The 20,657-nt window shown below is 39.2% G+C and overlaps 1 protein-coding gene across 10 annotated transcripts; it reads left to right on the forward strand.

Annotated features, from left to right (window-relative positions):
• Positions 1–446: 446 nt before the first annotated feature.
• Positions 447–20,064, forward strand: LOC103721354 (uncharacterized). 10 transcript variants are annotated; one of them, XM_088704094.2, is made up of 12 exons: positions 804–845; positions 7,295–8,730; positions 8,818–8,876; positions 8,970–9,209; positions 9,668–9,691; positions 11,574–11,660; positions 14,245–14,299; positions 14,402–14,463; positions 14,581–14,673; positions 16,614–16,678; positions 17,502–17,916; positions 19,535–20,064. In XM_088704094.2, exons 4-12 carry the CDS (start codon positions 9,129–9,131, stop codon positions 19,694–19,696), a joined length of 1,044 nt encoding a protein of 347 aa, XP_088560220.2. In that variant the 5' UTR covers positions 804–845; positions 7,295–8,730; positions 8,818–8,876; positions 8,970–9,128; the 3' UTR covers positions 19,697–20,064. The 10 variants fall into 10 exon arrangements, with proteins under 10 accessions (XP_026665927.4, XP_008809750.4, XP_089781392.1 ...); XM_026810126.4 differs by lacking the exon at positions 8,818–8,876 and having other exon boundaries at positions 447–845; positions 7,295–7,400; positions 9,160–9,209; XM_008811528.4 differs by lacking the exon at positions 8,818–8,876 and having other exon boundaries at positions 448–845; positions 7,295–7,400; positions 9,160–9,209; positions 16,617–16,678.
• The last annotated feature ends 593 nt before the right edge of the window (positions 20,065–20,657 follow it).

Genomic DNA, 20,657 nt, shown 5'->3' on the forward strand with positions numbered 1-20,657 from the left:
AGTAGAGGGTAATAATAAGTATATTTTTTAAATTCTAAATAATTTAAATTTGGACAAGTTTGGATTTCCAACTATAATAATTCTTTTAGTTCCAAGATTTATCTCATCCAAAATATATTATCTCAGTACTAAATTTGATATTGGTGTCATTTTATTACTGTATCGGTCGGATCGGTAATGAATGTCGGTATCAAAGGTCCAGTATGATATGATGTACCATGGTCATAGCTCTATTTATTAGATTTCAATCTTGCAGGGTGTATTTTCTTAGTACTTGAGCATAGATAATTGTTTGTGCAGTCCATACTGCAGTTTTGGCCGGTCCCATTGTACAGAAAATAACGGCGTTATTGAAACCCTTTTCTTATTAGTGACTAATTAAAAATATTATTATTATTATTATTATTATTTTACTAAAACGGGCATTTCGAATACCACCACATGGAATCGAAAACAAAAAAGTCCGAAGCGCTCCGGGCTCGTAGTTGGACTTTCAAAAAACCGCACGACTCGAACGGGCAGGAAGGGAAACGGCGACTGTCTGCGGCAAGTCCTCTCCCTCCCGCCGCCCGGCCGTCGGAGAACGGTGCTCTCCGGCGGTTATTCGGTCCCTTCTGGCCGGAGGACGGCGGGATCCTTGGGACATAGGGTTTGCTCTTTCCATTTTGCGGTGAGAGATGGAGGAGTGGCGGCGCTGGCTGACGTCTCTGATTCCTGGCAGCAGCTCAATCCCCAGGTCTACGCTCGCCGTTCTCCTCGTCTACTCCTTCTCTTCTCAGTTCCTCCCGATCGAGCCCTACTTCGTCCCTTACATCACCTCCGTCAAGAAGTTCTCCAATCACCAGGTTCTTTGCTTGCCCCACGATTCAATCGATTTAAGACCCATTTTCTAGTATTAGGAAACTATATTTGAGTCCGAATGATTTTTCTTTTTATCCGTGAATTTTAAAAATTTCCAGGATTTGACAGAAATGCAGTGTGAGTTTTTCTTTTTCTTTTCTGCTAGCGATTTAAGGAAGAACTGATTTAGGGCATCCAACTTTGACGCTTTACGCGATTTTGATGCTTTTTTTTTTTGTTAGAAGGTAGGATTTTGGTCTTGTTGGCAGACATTTCAATGATGACCTTTATGTTGGGACTTGGGATGTTATAATATTAGACCAGGATATTGAAAGAGTACTTATGCAATACGTAGTTTAAGCATTAAGAGGGTGCTTCTGAAGAATTGTGGACATGAAAGCTCTAAAGTGGTCCAATTTTGTTCATAGCTTGTCACACCTCAGAGAATGACATGGTCCTGCTACCAAGAGGTAAAACCCGTGATAACACGAAGCCAAACATTTCATTTAAATTTTAAATCTATCTTAACTTCCAAATTCATCTCAAAAGAAATATAATAAATAAAAGTATAATTTCATTATTCATTAAATGCAACCAATATTGGTTCGGAGCATCTACATCAAACATAAATACCAATCCATAATTTTCAATATTTAGAAGATTACTAAGCTACAAATTCATAAAAAACTAAAGAACTAAAGTTCTGCTGTATAATTCGCCAAGCTTGTTAGCACAAACTCTAAGCCTACACTATCCTTCGTCCTTACTGACCCTATTCGCCTGGAGAGAAAAATTAAAAAAAAAAAAGATATATGAGCGACACAGCTCAGTAAGTAAATCTTACTCTACCTTACTGGATCAAGCATAAGCTTTTTCATGTCAATGCATCGTTTAAAGAAAATAACAGATATTACAAAATAAAGCATTTCATAGTACAGTATATTATAACAAGTCATAAAGCAAATCATGTATGAACAAATTGTCTATCTTTCATAAATATAGTTTCAAGTTTATATTGCAAATAAATTCATAAATCATTCTTCATGTCATTTAACTCTATCATGAATCAAAATATTGCTCATAGATATTCGTGCTATGGTCACTTAATACCCGTGATAAAATCGTAATCGACTGCATGTGCCAACTATTATACACGCTGGCAAGGGTCGTATACCAACTATTATACCCATTGGCGAGACCGTATGCCAACTATTATACATGTTGGCGGAGCCGTATGCCAACTGTTATATCCGCTGGCGGGGCCATATACCAACTATTATATTTGCTGGCGAGGGCCGTACATAGCTATCTGAAAGCCTTTCAAATATTTTTACCATTTTCTTAATACATATACATAAATAGATGAAAAATCACTAATGGTATGATCAGATTCATATTTCATGATAAAGCTATTTCATTAAAACATTTATGAAACTATTTTTCATAATAAAGCATGATTTTCATAATACATATGTTAATCCATAATTTTAAGAAAAATATGATATTTTCACAAGCGAATTTTATGCAAAAAAAATATGATAATTTAAAAAACAGTAAGGAGTGCAAGATCTACTTACTTCTTTTATTTTATACTATCAGACTCCGCTAGATCTATTTGAAATATTAACAACAAAATTAATTTCTAATTAATAACTTTAATAAATAATTCCAGAAGACTTGACCGGGCGTATGGTGGCTTCGTGTGGCTCAAGTCTAGATGATTCACTTAATGAATTGGACTCAATCAGGGCCAAGATCAATCAACATGGTTCATCAATAGAGGTTTCAGAGATATTCGATAGGGCTAGGGTGATGAGTCCAGTAGGCGGCCCAAGCACCAAGGCAGCTCAAGGCCTTTTTCTAGAGATCAACTCGGATTCATAAATCGGGTCGATGGAACCCTATACTAGAAATCATAGATCTTCTAGAGAGAGAAAGTAGAGAGGAGAGAGAAAGAGAGAAAATAGAGAAGAGGAAAGAATCCATCATCTTTCCCGTCTCCTTTCTTCCTTATCGCTGGCAATAGGTGGCATTTGCAGTGGCTCTACTGCCCACCCGACAGCAGCCACAACCCCAGCCAAACCCGGCGGCCGACGGCGGCTAAAAATAATGAAAGAAGACCAAAACAGGGGTGCCCTGTTTTAGATGAAGTTCCGGCAATTGCTGGCTCAAAACAAAGGCCAAAACTACAAAGATGAAAGAGAAGAAGATGAACTCTTAGCTCAGTCTAGCAAAACATTTTGGCGACTCTACTCGACAGAAATTGGAGGAAGAACCTCGAGAAGAAAGCTTGAAATCGCGAGAATTCTAGCCTCTTATTTGATGGATCTCAAAGGAGGAGGATGGGGGATCTTAAATAGGCAAATATCCAAGCTTTTTGGTGTTCAGATCGCCTTGAATCACCTAATATTTCGGCGCGACTGCTATCGAAATCGGGAAGGAAGGACTCTCCTTGCCGGAGTCTTCCCTCCCTGATCCCTCATGTGCAGCGCATGTGAAGGGTTGGGCTGGCCTCTTCGGGCCGGCCCATAAACCCAAATCAAGTGCGAACCGGTCAATGGACCAGGCCCTCATATTCTTCTCCCTTTAAAAAAAATTTGTTATCAAAATTAATATATCTTCTTTCTTTAAAGGTACTGAGTCTTCTTCTCCTCCATACTCCCGCTGCGCAATTCTGATCTAAATTAACTCTTCTATACTCATCCTATGCCTAACTTTACGAATCATAAATCTAAACTTAAGTTCTACCCATTACTAGACTTTTAAGCTTAACTTATGACCAAACCTATTGCTTTGATACCATTTTGTCACCACCCAGATCCAGAGCATCACATGGTTGTGCTACCGAGGGGTACAACCCATGATAACACGAAGCCAAACATTTTATTTAAATTTCAAATCCATCTTAACTTCCAAATTCATCTCAACGAAAATATAATAAATAAAACTTCAAATTCATTATTCATTAAATGCGAATATTGGTTCAAAGCATCTACATCAAATATAAATACGAACCCATAATCCTCAATATTTAGAAGATTACTAAGCTACAAATTCATAAACAACTAAAGAACTAAAGTTCTGCTATATAATTTGCCAAACAATCTAGCACGAACTCCAAGCCTGGACCATCCTTCATCTTTACAGACTCTATTCGCCTGGAGAGAAAAATAAAGAAAGGAGATATATAAGCGACACAGCTCAGTAAGTAGATCTTATTCTATCTTACCGGATCAAGCATAAGTTTTTTCATATCAATGCATCATTTAAAAAAAATAATAGATATTATAAAATAAAATATTTCATAGTATAGTATATTAACACAAGTCATAAGGCAAATTATGCATGAACAAATCATCCGTCTTTCATAAACATAGTTCCAAGTTTATATTGCAAATAAATTCGTAAATTATTCTTCATGCCATTTAATCTTGTCATGGATCAAAACAATACTCACAAATATTCGTGCTATAATCACTTTAGACCCGTGATAGAGTTGTAATCGACTGCATGTCACAGTCTGCCAACTATTATACCCACTAGCGAGGGCCATATACCAACTATTATACACGTCGGTGGGGCCGCATGCCAACTATTATACCCGCTGGCGGGGCCGCATGCCAACTATTATACTCGTTGTCGAGGCCGCATGCCAACTATTATACCCGCTGGCGGGGCCGTATGCCAACTATTATACCTATTGGCGGGGCCGCATACTAACTATTATACTAGCAGGCGAGGGTCGTACATAGCTATCTAAGAGCTTTTCAAATATTTATATATTTTTCTTAAAACATACACATAAATAGATGAAAAAATACTAATGGCATGCTCAAATTCATATTTTATAACGAAGCTATTTCATTAAAACATTCATGAAACTATTTTTTATAATAAAGCTTGATTTTCATAACACATATATTGATCTATAATTTTAAGAAAAATATGATATTTTTACAAGCGAATTTTATACAGAAAAAATATGATAATTTGAAAAACAATAAGGAGTGTAAGATCTACTTAGACTGTCAGACTTCGCTAGGCGACCCCGCTAGACATATTTGAAATATTAACAGTAAAATTAATTTTTAATTAATAATTTTAATGAAATAATTCATGAAGATTTGATCGGGCATACGATGGTTTTGTGTGGGTCAGGTCTAGACGATTTGCTCAATAAATCGGACTCAATTAGGGCCAAGGTCAATCAATATGAGTCATCAATGGAGGTTTCAGGGACATTCAATAGGGCCAAGGTGAACGGTCCAGTAGGCGGCCTGGGCACAAGGCAGTGCAAGGCCTCTTTCTAGGGGTCAACTCGGGTTCATAAATCGGGTCGACAGGACCCTATACTTCTAGAAAGAGAAAGTAGAGAGGAGAGAGAAAATAGAGAAGAGGGAGGAATCCATCTTCGTCTCCTTCTTCCTTCTCCCTCGCCAGCAATAGGTGGCATCCACGGTGGCCCTGCTGCCCACCCGACGGCAACCACAGGCAGCTGCAACCTTGGCCAAACTCGGCAGCTAGCAGTCGCTAAAAGTGGTGGAAGAAGACCAAAGTAGGGTGCCCTGTTTTAGACGAAGTTCCAACGATTGCCGGCTCAAAACGAAGGACAAAGATGAAAGAGAAGAAGATGAATAACTCTTACCTCGGTTCGGCGAGGTATTCTGGCGACTCTATCCAATAGAAATCAGAGGAAGAACCTCAAGAAGAAAGGTTGAAATCATGAGAAATCTAGCCTCTTCTTTGATGGATCTCAAAGGAGAAGGATGGGGGATCTTAAAAAGACAAATACCCAAGCTTTTCATTGTTCGGATCGCCTTGAATCACCTGATATTCCGGCACGATCGCGATCGGAATCGGAGAGGAAGGAGACTCCTAGTAGCGCATGTGAAGGGCTGGGTTGGCCTCTTCGAGCCGCCCCACAAGCCCAAATCAAGTGCGGATTGGTCAATAGGCCGGGCCCTCACATAGCTAAGCTAAAGAGTTTCTGAAACTTGTTCCTCTCCTTTTGGTGTATTTGATGGAAACATGTGTTGCAGTCTTGGACACCAATATTTCACACTCAAGATGTGGTACCCATTTCATATATTGGAGTACAGTTTACGTTATAGTCAGAAAACCGGCTCTATAGTTGCAACATGCCTGTGTATCCTGCTACCTGTTGGAAATATTAGGTATAGGAAGTGGATAACTGTTACTAGCTATGGAAACATGCTTGAGAAAGATACAAACTTCTGCTGGTGCATTGCAATATAACTGGCGAAGATGAATAAAAATGCTCCTGAGTATGTGCAAAACAGTAAGATACTTGCAGTCAGTTCCGTGGCCCAGAACACCAAAAAGACCAATAAAAAAGCTTGAAACATTGTAGTTACAGCAGATCTGGGAAGCAATGAGGATTTATGGCTGTAAAGTCGAGATATCGATGCCTTATAGGTAATATATTGGGGGCAGTGACATTTTGCAAGCTTAGTTTCTGAAATATCTGGTTGGCCAATCTTCTTATCATCATGACCTTAAATATTTTTTGAAGTTTGTATGGGAGAAAATATTATTATATTGGATTGAGGCAAGGTCGGCGGAATCGATACCAGGCACCATACCTGTTGCCCGGCGGCACAAGTTGGTATGGGCCGTGCCGGGCCTATACCGACGGAGAAGACAACAAGCAGACCATGGGAGAGAGAGAAAGAGAGAGAGAGAGAGAGAGAGAAGGGGGAGAAAGGGAGGGAGAGGGACGGCCAGCGGAGGCCAGCCTCGGCCACGGGAAGCGAAGCCGGCCTCTGCCGGCATCCCGCCCTCTCCTTCTCCCTCCCTCCCCCGCTCGCTCTCTCTTTTCTTCTCCTTCTCCGGTTCCGGCAATGGGTTTCGTTTTCGTTGCCGGAACCGTATTGGTGAGCCACCAGTACAGTTGGAACTGCCCGTTTTGGGATGGTTCCACCGACCCTGGGTTGAGGTATAAAATAATATCAACATATTGAGATTGGCTTAATTATAATACTCACTTTCCTTTTTCTACTTTTTTTTGAAAGATATTCATATTGTTTTCTTACCCTTTGTGTATTTTCAGAACAGAACATGCTTGTGTTCTTTTATTACAAACTTTTGCGGCAAATTCAGATTCTTTGTTAGCATGTATTAGGGATCCTATCTGTTGTTGTCATCAATTAAGAGCATTCTCTAAGAAGCACCATCAACATTGTCATTTACACATCATGCAGTATTTTTGAGATGCAGTAGTTTTTCTCATATAGCATTTTCTTAGTTTTTTCTTTCAGTAATTAGACTTTTTTTAACCTTGGAGGAATTGATGGGAAGCCCCATCAGCTTCCAGTAATTCAGTGACCATGCTAGATTTGTAAAATTCTGTAATATACAGGATGCCAAGGTAGATATGTTCTTGTTGATAATTATTAAAGTTTCAAACATTGTAAAGTGGTCTATCTATTTGCAGGTCACAGTCGACATATTTCCTATCAGTGTCTATTCTCAACTTATATTCACATTGCTTATGGCACCGGTATGCTTGTATCTTTCACATAAGGTACTGATAATTTTAGGTAAGAGACCATACAATGTTGACCATGTTAAGTCCCTGTTGTTTCCATATTTTCTTTCAGTATCTTGAATGAAAGTACTGATGGCATTTATCAAGTATTTCTTCTACAGATTTGCCAATATTTCATAGCATCTAATGAACTATTTGAGTGCCTTGCAAAATTGGGCAATGCTCGTTATCTAATGTTTACAATACATGTTCAATTATTTATCAAGAAGTGATGCATGTATGCAGCCTCTGTTTGGCTTTATATATGTATAATATCTATATTAATTATTATGTATATATATATATATAAAATATCCTCAATAACTGATAAACTAGAGCGCTCATGGCTTATCCAATTCCTATGTGTAAAGGAGATATTTTTGGCCCATTGCTTAAAATTTCATATGGAAAATTTATAAAATTCAGTCTAATCCAAAAGCTGGTTCTTTTTTGCTTTGGTTTCCTTTCACTCCTTTTGGCTAGTGAATTGTTAGAATTGCGAAGTCTGAAGAGAAAGTTTCGCTGTGGTAGTGAGGTGGTTATGAAAATTTTGATGCAGTGACACATATTTGTTCATTATAAATTTATTATTTGGCGTAGAAGTAAAAAAGGGTGGCACTCTGATTTGTTCATTATAAATTTATTATTTAGCATAGAAACAAAAAAGGCAGTGCAGTGCACGAGGCTCCCGCGGTTGTGGGGTATGGGGAGGGTCAAATGTATGCAGCTTTGCCGCTGCATATGGAGAGGCTATTTGTGTTTCGAACACTTGCCACCAAATCATAATAAAGTAACCTTACCATTGCGCCAAGGCTCGCTATCTATATTTGGCATAAAAGTGGAGTACCAAAATTATAGGTGGAATGGTTGAGTTCATGTTAGGTTCAAAAATAGGCTTCACAACAGAATTATCATCCCAAACCTAACATGTTTAATAAGTGGGTTAAACCTGAATAAAATGTTTATTAAATAGGTAAAGCAACTTGACACTTGTTACATGTGTAATGAACAGGTCGGTTTGGCTCATGTCCAAGATGACACGATAACCTATTAAGCTGACCTCAAGACAATTAAACCTGATCTGACATGGTAAACCCAATGCTGGCTCCATTAACTGATTAATTGTTTTTCTTTGTTACTACTTTGTAATTTTACATTTTCTTATCATATTCATCTGTATAATATTTTATAATGAAATTTAACAAGTGACATCCATAATGTGCATAGTTAAATGGGTTGTTGTTGGGTCATTTTCAGGTTCTTATCATCATGTCTACATGACCTGGTTGGCGGGTCAAGTTGCTAAAACCACACCTATCGCATGTAACCAAAATGTTAATAAGGTCAACTATAAGCTAAACTCAGCTATGCTTTAAACCCACTAAGTTCATGTCAGGTTGACTCAGGTTTGAGTCATCTTGGTGGGTCAGGTCAAATATTGCTAGAATTGATCCTGATGCAGTACTTGAAAGGGGAAGGAGCGGCGCTGGTTAGTAGTATGAGTTTACTCATATGAAATACTTCTTGTTTGTGATAATATCCAAACACCGCATAAATGACTGGGTTTTTCCATCATTCATAGTTGATCATTACTATCTTTGTTATTCGTTGGAGCTCTTAAATATGATGCCAGACCAGATGGTAGCCTTCCCTGAAACACAGGTTTCATTATATTTGCTATGTATGAGTGTTAAACATTTAACTTGTATGCCAGCTTGATCAAAGCTTTGTTCCTTATAAAATGTTTCTAACTAGGAATTCTACTATTTTAGGGGCTTTTGGAGTGCTTATTACGTACCTGATTGTTTGGATTGGGCAGTCACTTCTAGCCAAGGTCCGCCGTACCGGTACCGGTCGGCGTACCGGTGGCCGGCCGGACCGGTACGGTACCGGTCCGGTCCGGTACGTACCGGCTGGTACCGGTCCCGTACCGGCCGGTACGCGGTGGTTTCAAAAACCACAGCGCGCGGCGCTGTGGTTCTAAAAAAAAAATCGTACCGGTGCGAACCGGCCGGTTCGCACCGGTACGAGGTGCGTACCGGCCGGTACGGGCTCCGAACCGGCCGGTACGGGCCCGAACCGGCCGGTACGGGCCCGAACCGGCCGGTACGGGCCCGAACCGGCCGGTACGGGCCCGAACCGGCCGGTACGCACCCGTACCGGCCGGTTCGGATAAAAAACCGGTATTTCCGGTTTTTTATCCGTTCCGGTACCGGTCCACGGCCGGACCGGTACGTACCGGCCCGTACCGGCCGGTACGGACCGGTACGGCATTCCATGCTTCTAGCAATGCAAATTATGCAGGTAATTTTACTCATGCCAACTTTTCTCCTCAGATGCAGTAAATCTTTTCATTTTTAAATATATGAAAAGGAGGTATTTTCTTGGTGTGAGAACAATTTGCCACAAAAATATGGTTATTGCAAGGGAGATAAAAGCCGTACGACTTAGTTCCAGTAGATCCACTTGGCTTCCTCAATGTTCTTACAGATAATAATATCAAGTTCTTAAGGTCCAACCCATGTTGTTCACCTTACAAGTATCTTTGGTTGTGACTCTGGCAATTTCTTTAGGTCTCCTTACTGAAAATAATCAACTAAAATAAAGAAATAACTCAAAAGGTAGCTAGATTTGTTGAATTTCTTGATCTAATATTGACCACATGCGCTTGAACCAGAACGGTAACATTGGCAAAGTCTTAAGGTTCCTCAAATTTGAATGCCTTGATACTGTGATCCTGATCTTCATCAGATTCTCACAAGGCTGTTAGCTTGCCAAGCACTTGCAGCTGTTCTATCTGGACTGGTGGCAGTGGAGTCATTGTTCTTATTTTTCTCTCTGTTGGTCCCCTTTGCCCTAGCCATGAATCAGGGCAGTTCTAGATCTAACTCACTATTTCTTGCCCTTTAAGGCCAGAGATAGCTCAGCTCCAAAGCGTGGCCTTATTTTTCTCTCTTGCTAGATCTAGAGTTTTGACAAATCCTCCATCCTCAATTTCCTAACCATGAGCATCTGGGTCACCAAGGTTTATCATGCTCGCATTATTATATCCAGCATATTAGCTTTATCTTTAAGCGCGAAGTTGTTGGTGACTGTCATGCTTGTGATTTCCATTATCTAGTTGCTCTCTTAGCAACTATATTAATTGAGCTCAAGGAGCAAAGTGTTGAAATGTTGCAGTATGCTGTAACGTTCACCAACCGGACAAAGCATGATGTATACAATCAAAACCATTTATCCATTTATGCCCCGCATATTATATGAATATAATATCTACAGAAGTGTAAAATGAAATACACTTTATTGGTGTCTTTAGCACTAGCAAGGCATGATCATTAAACTTGTGGAATTATCTTGGGAATTATTCCAAAGTATACTTAGCTATCTCGAAACATCTCATATAATACGCTATTATGCTATATCCAAATTTTGGTTCACCGAACCATCCTGAATCACTCATTTCAAGGCATGCCATGCCAAATTGGGCTAAATTGTGGCTTTGCCTGATTTCGAGTGGTTGCAACCGGTTTGGGCAGTCCAAGGGCTGAACAAGGACATCCTTTCTTCTTTAATTTCTCCCCAATCCTAACCCTAGTCACATACAATCTTTCCTCTCCTTTTTTTTATCACTCTTAATCTGATCTTGATTCCATCGCCACCCACCCTGCTGATCACCTCAAACCTCAATGGACCCTTGTTGTCATTCTATCTTCGCTCCTCTTGCCTCAACTCGTTGCACCTCCACGACGTATTCAGCCTCTTCAATCTCAACAATAACGACAACGGCCGTGGTCAGGCCCTTGACCATCTCGGCCTTAGTTGGCACCTTCTTTTCTCCTCCCCCTCCCTCATCGAGTTCTCAACTGTGAGAAGAATGAGAACAAACAGAAGAATAGAAGAGGTTTTTGGGTTACTGTTACTCGACTAGCACAATTGTGTGTACCGTGTGTCAATACAGTATCGTACTAGTACCATATCGACCAGGATACCTAGTTGACACGGGTCCCGATGCTGGTTTGGCTAGCCTTGATCCAAATATCTGACATTCAACTATATTGACTACTTGAGTTAGGTATTCTCCAAGTAAATTAGCTCTGTGAAGTATTTGTTCACATAAATTGTGCAATTTATGATTAATGAAATGATTTTACATTCTACTAATTGTTTTCAGTTACTTTCTTTCCAGATTACATATGGTTTTGGAGTGTCGGCACGGTTGGTGTTCTCCTCTTATATATTTCTTCTTGTTTCCGAAGAACAATATCAAACCATGGTACAGTTGTTTATATATTTTGACTTTTGTAGCCATCAACTATTCTTCATATCTATGCTAGGAAAAGAGATTATTTGGTAAGGTATCAATGTGTTTTTGAAGACTGCATCAGATTGTTGTTTATGTTAAATCAATTTATAGTAGTTTGCCATCTCGATATCAAACCCCATACAGTACCATCCTATTATAGTGTCGGTATGCGGTATAATACGAGACGGCGAGACGTATCGAATGTTGGTACGGTACAATATATCCGGTATAGTACTTTACCGACCGGTACGGCACACCTTGACTTATACTATATATAAACTAAATAGGTGATCTTTCTTTCTAAATTAAGGGTAATTTATTTGCATTATGTGTCGTCGCCACTGTGTCATAACTTATTTTCAAGCTAATTTGTTATCCTCAAGCCAATCCAGAATTATTAGTGCAGGGTACTTATTTCCAAAGTTGCATAGGTGTTTCCTACGACTTGTATGTAAACCCAGAATGACTCATATACCAACCAAAATCTATTTTATATGGAAATAAAAAATTGTCATTCTAAGGGGAATTTTATGATTGTCATTATGCAGAATATGCTAAATAATGCAAATCCACTAATCGTTATAAAGATCCTGACATATAGGTGACCGACTTTTGTTGCTAGCTGAGGTGATCTTTAGAAACTCTAGAAATTGTGAAACATCCTGAAATTCTGCATCAAAAATTTATAATATGATCTAGCTGAGGTAATTATGTATACGAATGATGGTGTTTTTCCCTGGTATCTTGAAATCATTTTGTCCATGTATGTTTCTTCACTGGGAGAGATCTGCTTGTTTTGCATAGAAAGCAAAGGGAATGATCATGAATGGAAAGAAGAGGCATGGATGGAGGTGAACTTACACATTTTTTTGGGTGAGTTACATCTCGATTCTAAAGTGGATTGAGAATCAACCCTATACTTTGTTAAATGTCCTTCTCAAAACTCCTTGGCAAATATGGATGGGAAATATGTTTCCAACTGATCCTGGAGAACTGGGGATTGAAGAATGTCACATTGTTCACCTTTTAATTTCAAACCTATGTGTCATGACCTTAGAGAAGGTGCACACTTTAGCAATTAAGATGATATCATAGAGCGCCTGATAGCAATTCAATAGCCAGCTGATAGTGGAAATTAGACTCAAGAATTATAAGGATTTTGGTTTTGGAGAAAGGGGTGAAATCTCATGTGTACCGGTCCCATGGCAACCATGAGCTAGTATGGTAGGGTCTGGTTTCCACTTGAATTGAGTGGACCAGTTTTCTGTCACGCTGTGGCAGTATGAAGGTTTATCAAGGCATAATGTTCCTATACCACCACCATGTTGAGAATTGTGTAATATTGACTGACCGTAGGTACAGCCAAGGTTTTAAATTCTGTGGGATAGGGCTGTCCTGTATTTTCCTTGGAATGGGATGCCTCATGTACCGACACTCGTGACAGTTGATGCCCCATCCTGTCCTGGTTCATTTCCCGAATCGTCCCATCCCGGCGCTCAGGACAGTGGAACAGCATCCTTGGGTATCACACTAATTCTCGAGATTCTAATCCTTGTTCTGGAGAAAGGTGAATATTGAAATCCTTGTTCTTGAGGAGATTAGAGGAGGCTCATCCTTTCCCATCTTTTAGCAGCACATAAGACAACTCAGAGAGTTGTGTAAGCTATGTTTTTGAAAGATGAGCTCAATTTTGTTAACAATTCCTTCCCCTGTTGCTGCATGAGATAACATCTCTCATTGATGTCTGTTTTTTATTCCATAGCTAGAAAAGATGATCATGTTCCCTTGGCATGTACTTATATAGGTCTCTACAAGATAACTCAGAGAGATATGAAAGCTGTGTTTTTCAAAGATGAGCTCAATTTTCTTAATTATTCCTTCCCCCGATGCTGCATGGGATAGCATCTCTGATTGATGTCTGTTTTTATTTCCATATCTAGAAAAGATGATCATGTTCCTACTTATATAGGTCTCTGTCATGCAGGCCTTTTGAATTTTCTTTTCTGAAGTTGGTGTTGGTTAATATGTGCACTTGCCTCTTGAAAGCTGATATTTAGTTTCAGATTTGTTGAAAATTAGACTATGGGATTGATCTAGGGCAGTCCGTGCTTTACACAAGACGAGCAAAATCTTTGATGCTGATGAGGAGAAATCTGTATCTGGAGATTGGAAGAAAGGAAAGACAGAAAAGGAATGCAAATTTAAGTAGTAAATGAGGATCATCAAAATGATTGGTGAGTCATCCAAGTGGGAATGACAAGCATGATACACTCTTCTGTATTGAGCGAAGCTTCTTTTATTGCAGAACTTCCACCCCCCACCCTGTTTTCAAATCCACCCGCTTGCAAGAATATAAGTGCTTACTGGCCTAGTAGGCATGAGGGTTGCTTCAGCAATGTAGATCAATGTAGCACGTGCTGGTTGTTTTTTGTTTTTGCGCTCTTCTCATAATGAACTAACATGAGACTGTATATTTTGCATCACTATCTATTCTCTGAGATGCGTGGATCTTGTTCATCAGCAGCTGATTGCACTGTCTTATTTTCTTTTGCAGACTAGTTTAACTACAACAACCTCGCTTTTATCCTTTATGTTGGCTTCTGAATTGGGTATGTAAGACTGACTATTTGTTATATAAATATGTTAAGAAACTTTGATGCACATATATTGTTGATGTTCTAAAATTTACATTTTTTCTTTTGTTATGTCAGGTCAGTTGCTAGCTTTTCAAGAAGCTTCTTATGGGATATTCTTTGTTATTTCTCTAATTGCTGTATGTATAATGTGGTTGACCATGTGCCATCTAGTCATAATAATTAACTTTGAGCCCCCAAAGGCTTGCTTTTGTCTTTCTTTTTACCCTAATATGTGGTATTTTTTGTGTATGTAGCTAGGTATATGTTGTGCCGTGACATTTCTTTTGCCCAAGGACCATTCTCTGAGCTCCATATCCTCTTTGACAAGTAGTTGGGGCCAAAGCAAGGTGAGTATTTCTGTTAAATTGACATAATGATAATATTTCAAATTAATGATGGCCAGTCTCATACAACATCAGCTTGAAATAAATTAGTGAACAACATATTCTGTGACCTTGCCTGATAAATTTCTATTCAGAGTACCTTGTAGCTTGATTTTTTCCTGCACGATAATGTGTTTGTTCTAGAGGCATGGACTGCAATTTATGTAAATGAATCCATCTAAAGTTATTTGAGTGATGTGAGTTTGATGGTAGTGTGGGATATCAGCTTGTTGTAGGAATTAGGAATAAAGGGCGGCCTAGTGCACGAGGCTCCCACCATTGTAGGGTCAGATGTACGCATCTTACCCCAACGTGTAGAGAGACAATTTCCGTGTTTCTAGCCTATGACCTTGAGGTCACAATAGAGCATGGTCTGCCGTACCGCCCCGTACTATCCGGTACAGGGTGTACCGTACCGTACCCGAAAAAACCGGTACGAAACTTACCTTCAAGTCGATACAAGCTCTGTACCATCTGTACCAAGCCATATCGCTGTATACCGAGGTGTATCATCCCGTACTGAGGCGTGCTGCCCTATACCGAGGCGTGCCGACCTATACTGAGGCGTACCAAGGTGCGTACAGGTCCATACCGAGGTATTTTGGTACAGAGATATACGGCACCGTACCATACCGAACCGATAAGGTACCGATACGGTATCCTGTGCCGAGATTATAGACTTTGCAATGGAGCAATTTTACTGCCAAGGCTCACCCTCTAGCTTGTTGTAGGAATTAGGAAGTTAAGTCGAATCTTATGCTTTAGCTACTCGGGCTCATATAAGTTGATTGGTGAATGAAAGGTTGTAGGCTTCTATCTCAGTAGCTGAAAGATTTAGCTCTATAATTCATGGTTTGTACAAAAACCAACAGTCTAGCTTACTTCATTTTATTCGAAAAGGCAGTACTCATTATTATTTTCCAACATTATTGGCAATTGTTTGACTTGTTTAACTTGTTAACTGCATAATACCACATTTTTCAATAACAGTATGTTCGTGCTTGCATATCTGACTTGCCAAAGATAGTTTCAACAACTTGTTCTTTTGAACTCCTCTTTCTTTTAACAAAATCAAGAGTCAAACAGGAGCATTAATGCACTACTGCTCGACATATAGTGTGATATGAATACAAAAAAAAATGAAATGACCATGGAAACAAGTGCATTTTTTGCTTCATAATAAATGGCCCATATCTTTAATCAACAATAGCCAAGAATAGGCATTCATCCAGTGTTCTTTTACTTATCATTATGTCAATCTATAAAGGTCAAAATATAACTGCCTATAGAAAATAATGCTTATTGGAAAGTTGCATGGTACATTATCATTATTTTGATCCCACTCATTGAATAAATGGTCAAAGGATTAAGCAATCCAGACTCGTGGACCTCCAAATCTGTTGGCAGCATTGATTCCTGCCTGACTTGAGCTCAGTGGAATCTCAACATACGGGACATTTGTCTATAAGATGTCCTTAGTTACTTCGAAGTCAATAGATAGGTGAATGAATGTGTTGAATTCACATTGAAGCTCATGAATACTTTATTAAGTTATGCAAAGTTGTTGTGTCAACTTTTAAATAAATAACCAAAAAAGATCATTGTATCACTGATATTGTGAAAACAAAGTTACTTTGCTCTTAATCTGCCATCTCCAACATTTTTTCTAAATTATTGCAAATTCTATTAGCATTTAGTAATAATTTTTCATTGCACTGGCTTGTGATCAATTCTTGATTGAGGCATTATACCATTTGATGGTTGCAGCAGAGTTGTTTGGAAAAATAATCTATGAGATTAGCTATATATCATTATCTGTGTAGCAAAACTGTTTTAAAATTATAATGGACTAGCTGTTTAACCAGACTATTTGCGAACTGACGGTGGTGCCTTGAACTTGTTAGCAGGGATGGACTACTTTGTTGAAGGAAACATGGCATGGTCGAAGTTTACAGATTTTCTCTTTGTGGTTAGTCCAGTTCTGATATTTGTTTGTATCGTCGCCACTTTACCTTATTTTCAGCCCGAGAGTTTCCTATTCAGACTCCAGAGTGCAGTGTTGTTGGTCCCTGTAGTTCTGACATTAAAACACACTATCACAATTTTCTGGGTTTTTTTTTTTACTTTGACCATGAAACAATTACAGTTTGATATTTCCTAAAGAATGATCAAGAAACCAAAATTGCACCTTAAATATTATTGCAATTGAAAGTTAAGACAAAACCATGTGATCACAATGCAATTGCAAATGATAGTTTGTTGCAGTATATCCCTCTAAGGAGCTAGGATATTGTTATTTCTTTGTCCTTTTCTTTTCTTTTCTTTTTGTAAAGTTAATATGGATGAACTGTTATGACGAAGGATCTGGAAAAGCTGGCAGTGGAAGAAGTTATAACCTTGACAGGAAAGGGTGAGAGAAAAATCAACTACAGTGATGTCTAATGGCCTATTTAAGACTTGTTAATAAATTTCAGCATTCATTTGACCGGTTAATTTTCAGTTGTACAACCTCTAGCCCAAGTTTTGAATTGTTTATCACTCCCGTACTGTTGAGAAGAATGTTGATATGTCAGATCCAACTAGTTTTACACCTATTAACCAAAGTTCGCCGTCTCGGTACCGGACCCCGTACCAGGGCCACACTAGCATAGTGTCAATACGCCATCCATACTGAGTACCGGTACCAAACTGGTATGGTACGGTACGTCCCATACCATCCAGTTTGAGCCGGTACGGCATACCATGCTATTATCATATTTTACTAATAGAACATGCGCAAATATTTTTTGCAGGTGGGCTGTTGCATTTGCTGGTATTTCTTTAGTACAGAATTATGGAACAAACCTCTTTGATGCTGTTGACTCAAAGTCAAAACTTAATGGGCACATTCTAGCAGCATCTGAGGCAGCAGCAAGCCTTGGATCTTATTGTGCCATTTATATTGAAAAGTTTGCAAGTAAATCTTGCCTGTCAATCTACATCCTTGGTTCAGCATTGATGGGCATTCTCTGTGTTTCCATGGGAATTTCTTCAAAGATTTGGGTCACATATTGTTTGTACATAACAATCTGTGGGATCTATCAGACTCTTGCTTGCCTTGTCAGTGTTCGGTGTGGCCAACTACTATCAAATGGACAATATATCCTCCTGTTCTCCATCAACAGTTTTGCTGGGCTTCTGATCGAGACATTACTCCAGGCAGCAATTGTAAGTATAAATTTTGATTGCCTTTAAGATAAATGAGTTTTGATTTGCTTCATGAGATTGCTCCAAAATGATACATCGACCTGTATGACAAATAAATGCAGGATGTGATCCATCATCTAATTGATGCACAACTTTGTTGCAGAGCCACCTAGGAATTCATATCAATAGGAACTTTTTATTCACCAGGCTGGCACTTTTCGTTTTTCATTTAAATGTGACAGTGGCAGACATTCCTACATTTTTTTGGTACTTATTATTAATTATGGGCTAGCTAGCTGACTAGACTACATGTCTGCTCATTTAACTTGACTATGGCTGATGATGGAGTGGGCATTTCGAGACTAGAGAGATGCCAAGTCTGGGCTCAAGCTGACTTATCTAGGGAAGCCCCTGGCCGTGGCCTGTACTCAATATCTAGGAGGCCCATCCTGGGATGAAACATTAAAACGTAGGCCATAGTAAGTAAAGGTGGGCTCTGGTTGAGTGACGTTCAGGTGGCAGCATGGGGAGATCAGGACAGTGCTGTAGTGGAGTGGCAAGAGCAAGGGGGAGAGCAGGGGGTGTTGAATGCTGGGTGTAGGAGTGGGCGGGAGAGGGGTGAAGGAAGTGGAAGAAGAGGGGTGTAGGATTGGGCGGGAGAGGGGTGAAGGAAGTGGAAGAAGAGGGGTAGAGTTGGATTAGGGGAATGGGGAGAAGATGTGGCTAGTGGGTAGGCTTAGGTGAGATGGAGGTTGGAAGCAATGGCCAATGGGGGAAATGCAGGAAGCAGAGAGGGGTGCAGTTGGATTAGGGGAACGAGGAGAAGATGTGGTAAGTGGATAGGCTTAGGTGAGATGGAGGTTGAAAGCAATGGCCAATGGGTGAAATGCAGGAAGCAGAGAGGAGGATTGGAGAGTGGCTGGTGGATAAGAGTTGTGGTATGGTGTTTGTTTTTCTCCCCTCTAATCTGGACCATTCATCTTAAAATGAATGGATGGTCCAAATTATCTAATTATATAAATTTATATTCACCTCTAGATAAATATGTATTATTAGATTTGGGATTGGGGCACTCAAAGTCCAAAGCTGGGTCAAGTACAGCCTGGGCCCCACCAATACAAATTTGTGGTCTTGTATATCGGGCTTAGCCCACACCTAAAGCCCCTTTTTTCTTCAACCTAGACCCAGCTTTACAAGCCACGGGCCAGAAAGGCCCATTAGAACCCTGCTATTGTCCAATATTTTGCTCAGTTTACCTTTGTCCCAGGAAATTTTTAAAATCAGGTTATGCGGCAGAAATTTAGTGGGTGTGCAATTATAGCCTACATCCCACTCGTCAGAGAGGTTGGTTTTTGAATGGGAACTCAGATTTTGGCCTATTAATCTGCCTTGTTCCAACTTATAGGAGTTTCTTCAACTTGGGTGGATCAATTGCCTTTGAGAAGCATCATTATGTCAAGGATTTCACTTAGAAGTTAGAACTATCACAAAAATATTGTTTGAAACATGATGTCCTTTTTACATGGATAAGCAAGCAATAAATAAATTTGTATATCAGAAATCAATGGCATATTTTCTGAACTTCATGCGTACCCATTTTCTTCTTGTGTTAGCTGACTCACACATTGGATTGATACAGGAAATTTCTGGATTATCAATATTTTCGCAATTCATATCCTTTGCTGGATTCTTCTTTTTGGCAACAGCTATTTGTGTTGGGCTTCACTTTGTTGATAGCAGCAGAACTTCATATTTGGTGTTAGAAACTGAACCTGAACATCATATTTCTGATAGCACTTAATGCATGCTTTGTGCACTACTTGGCAGCCCCATTAGCAGAGATGGAAACTCATTTGGTGTGGTTCATTTTTTATGAGTAGAGAAAAAAGGATAGTGTGACTTATATCATCCAGAGGATGCAATGGATTCATTTAAATTATGAAGCCTCTCCATTCAGTGCATTACAGATACAACTCAATTTTTCATTCAAAGTGATAGATACTATAGGAAAACAAATCAATGAATATGTTTGCTTGGACGGTGGGTGGATATGAAGGAACCAGATTCAGGATGCTGATAACAGATTATATTTGTACACGACTGGAAATTTTCAATCATGTTAAGCTTTCTGAAATAATTATGCAATGATTGCACTTTATTTTTCATCCATCCTTTTGAGTCATCTTCCTTTTTATGTCAACTTTTCTCTTGCAATGCATTGAAGATTTTATGTAAATTCAATACCTGTTCCAATAGTAAAGTGGCAGTGAATCTGTAGGAAATCAAATTTAATAGCTTTAGTTAGTCTGCAGCTGGCGTTTTTAAGCTTCCAAGCTGCTTAATGCTAGTATGTTTGAAGCTTAAACAGCTTTTTTTTTTTTAAGTCATACAACCTCAATTTATGTGCTTTGAGTACCCAACAGCATTTGGATGCTTTTAAGGAGCTGCAACTATATTATCAGCTAATGCATCTTCTAATTGTGGTGTTGGAAATCGTCATGAGCTAGGGACCTGAAGTTGTTAGGAATGAAATGATTGGTCGTACATTTTCTTGTCTATTACAGTATGATACCATGGTATGTCATCATGGCTTCCCTGTATTTTCTTATATAGCTGGGACTGTTGCCATCAAACTGAGAAAATTAGAACTCTTGAAGACATGTTCTTTAGCATAATTGCGACTGTTGATTTATTTTTATTTTTGATAAAACAACTGTTAATTTAGAAGTAATGAGAAAAATAGTCCATTTAGGGCATAGAAA

The sequence above is a fragment of the Phoenix dactylifera genome, chromosome 9 (assembly GCF_051530095.1).
Source record: "Phoenix dactylifera cultivar Ajwa chromosome 9, Ajwa_hap1_PhDact_Kaust_v1.1, whole genome shotgun sequence".
Lineage (NCBI taxonomy): Eukaryota > Viridiplantae > Streptophyta > Magnoliopsida > Arecales > Arecaceae > Phoenix > Phoenix dactylifera.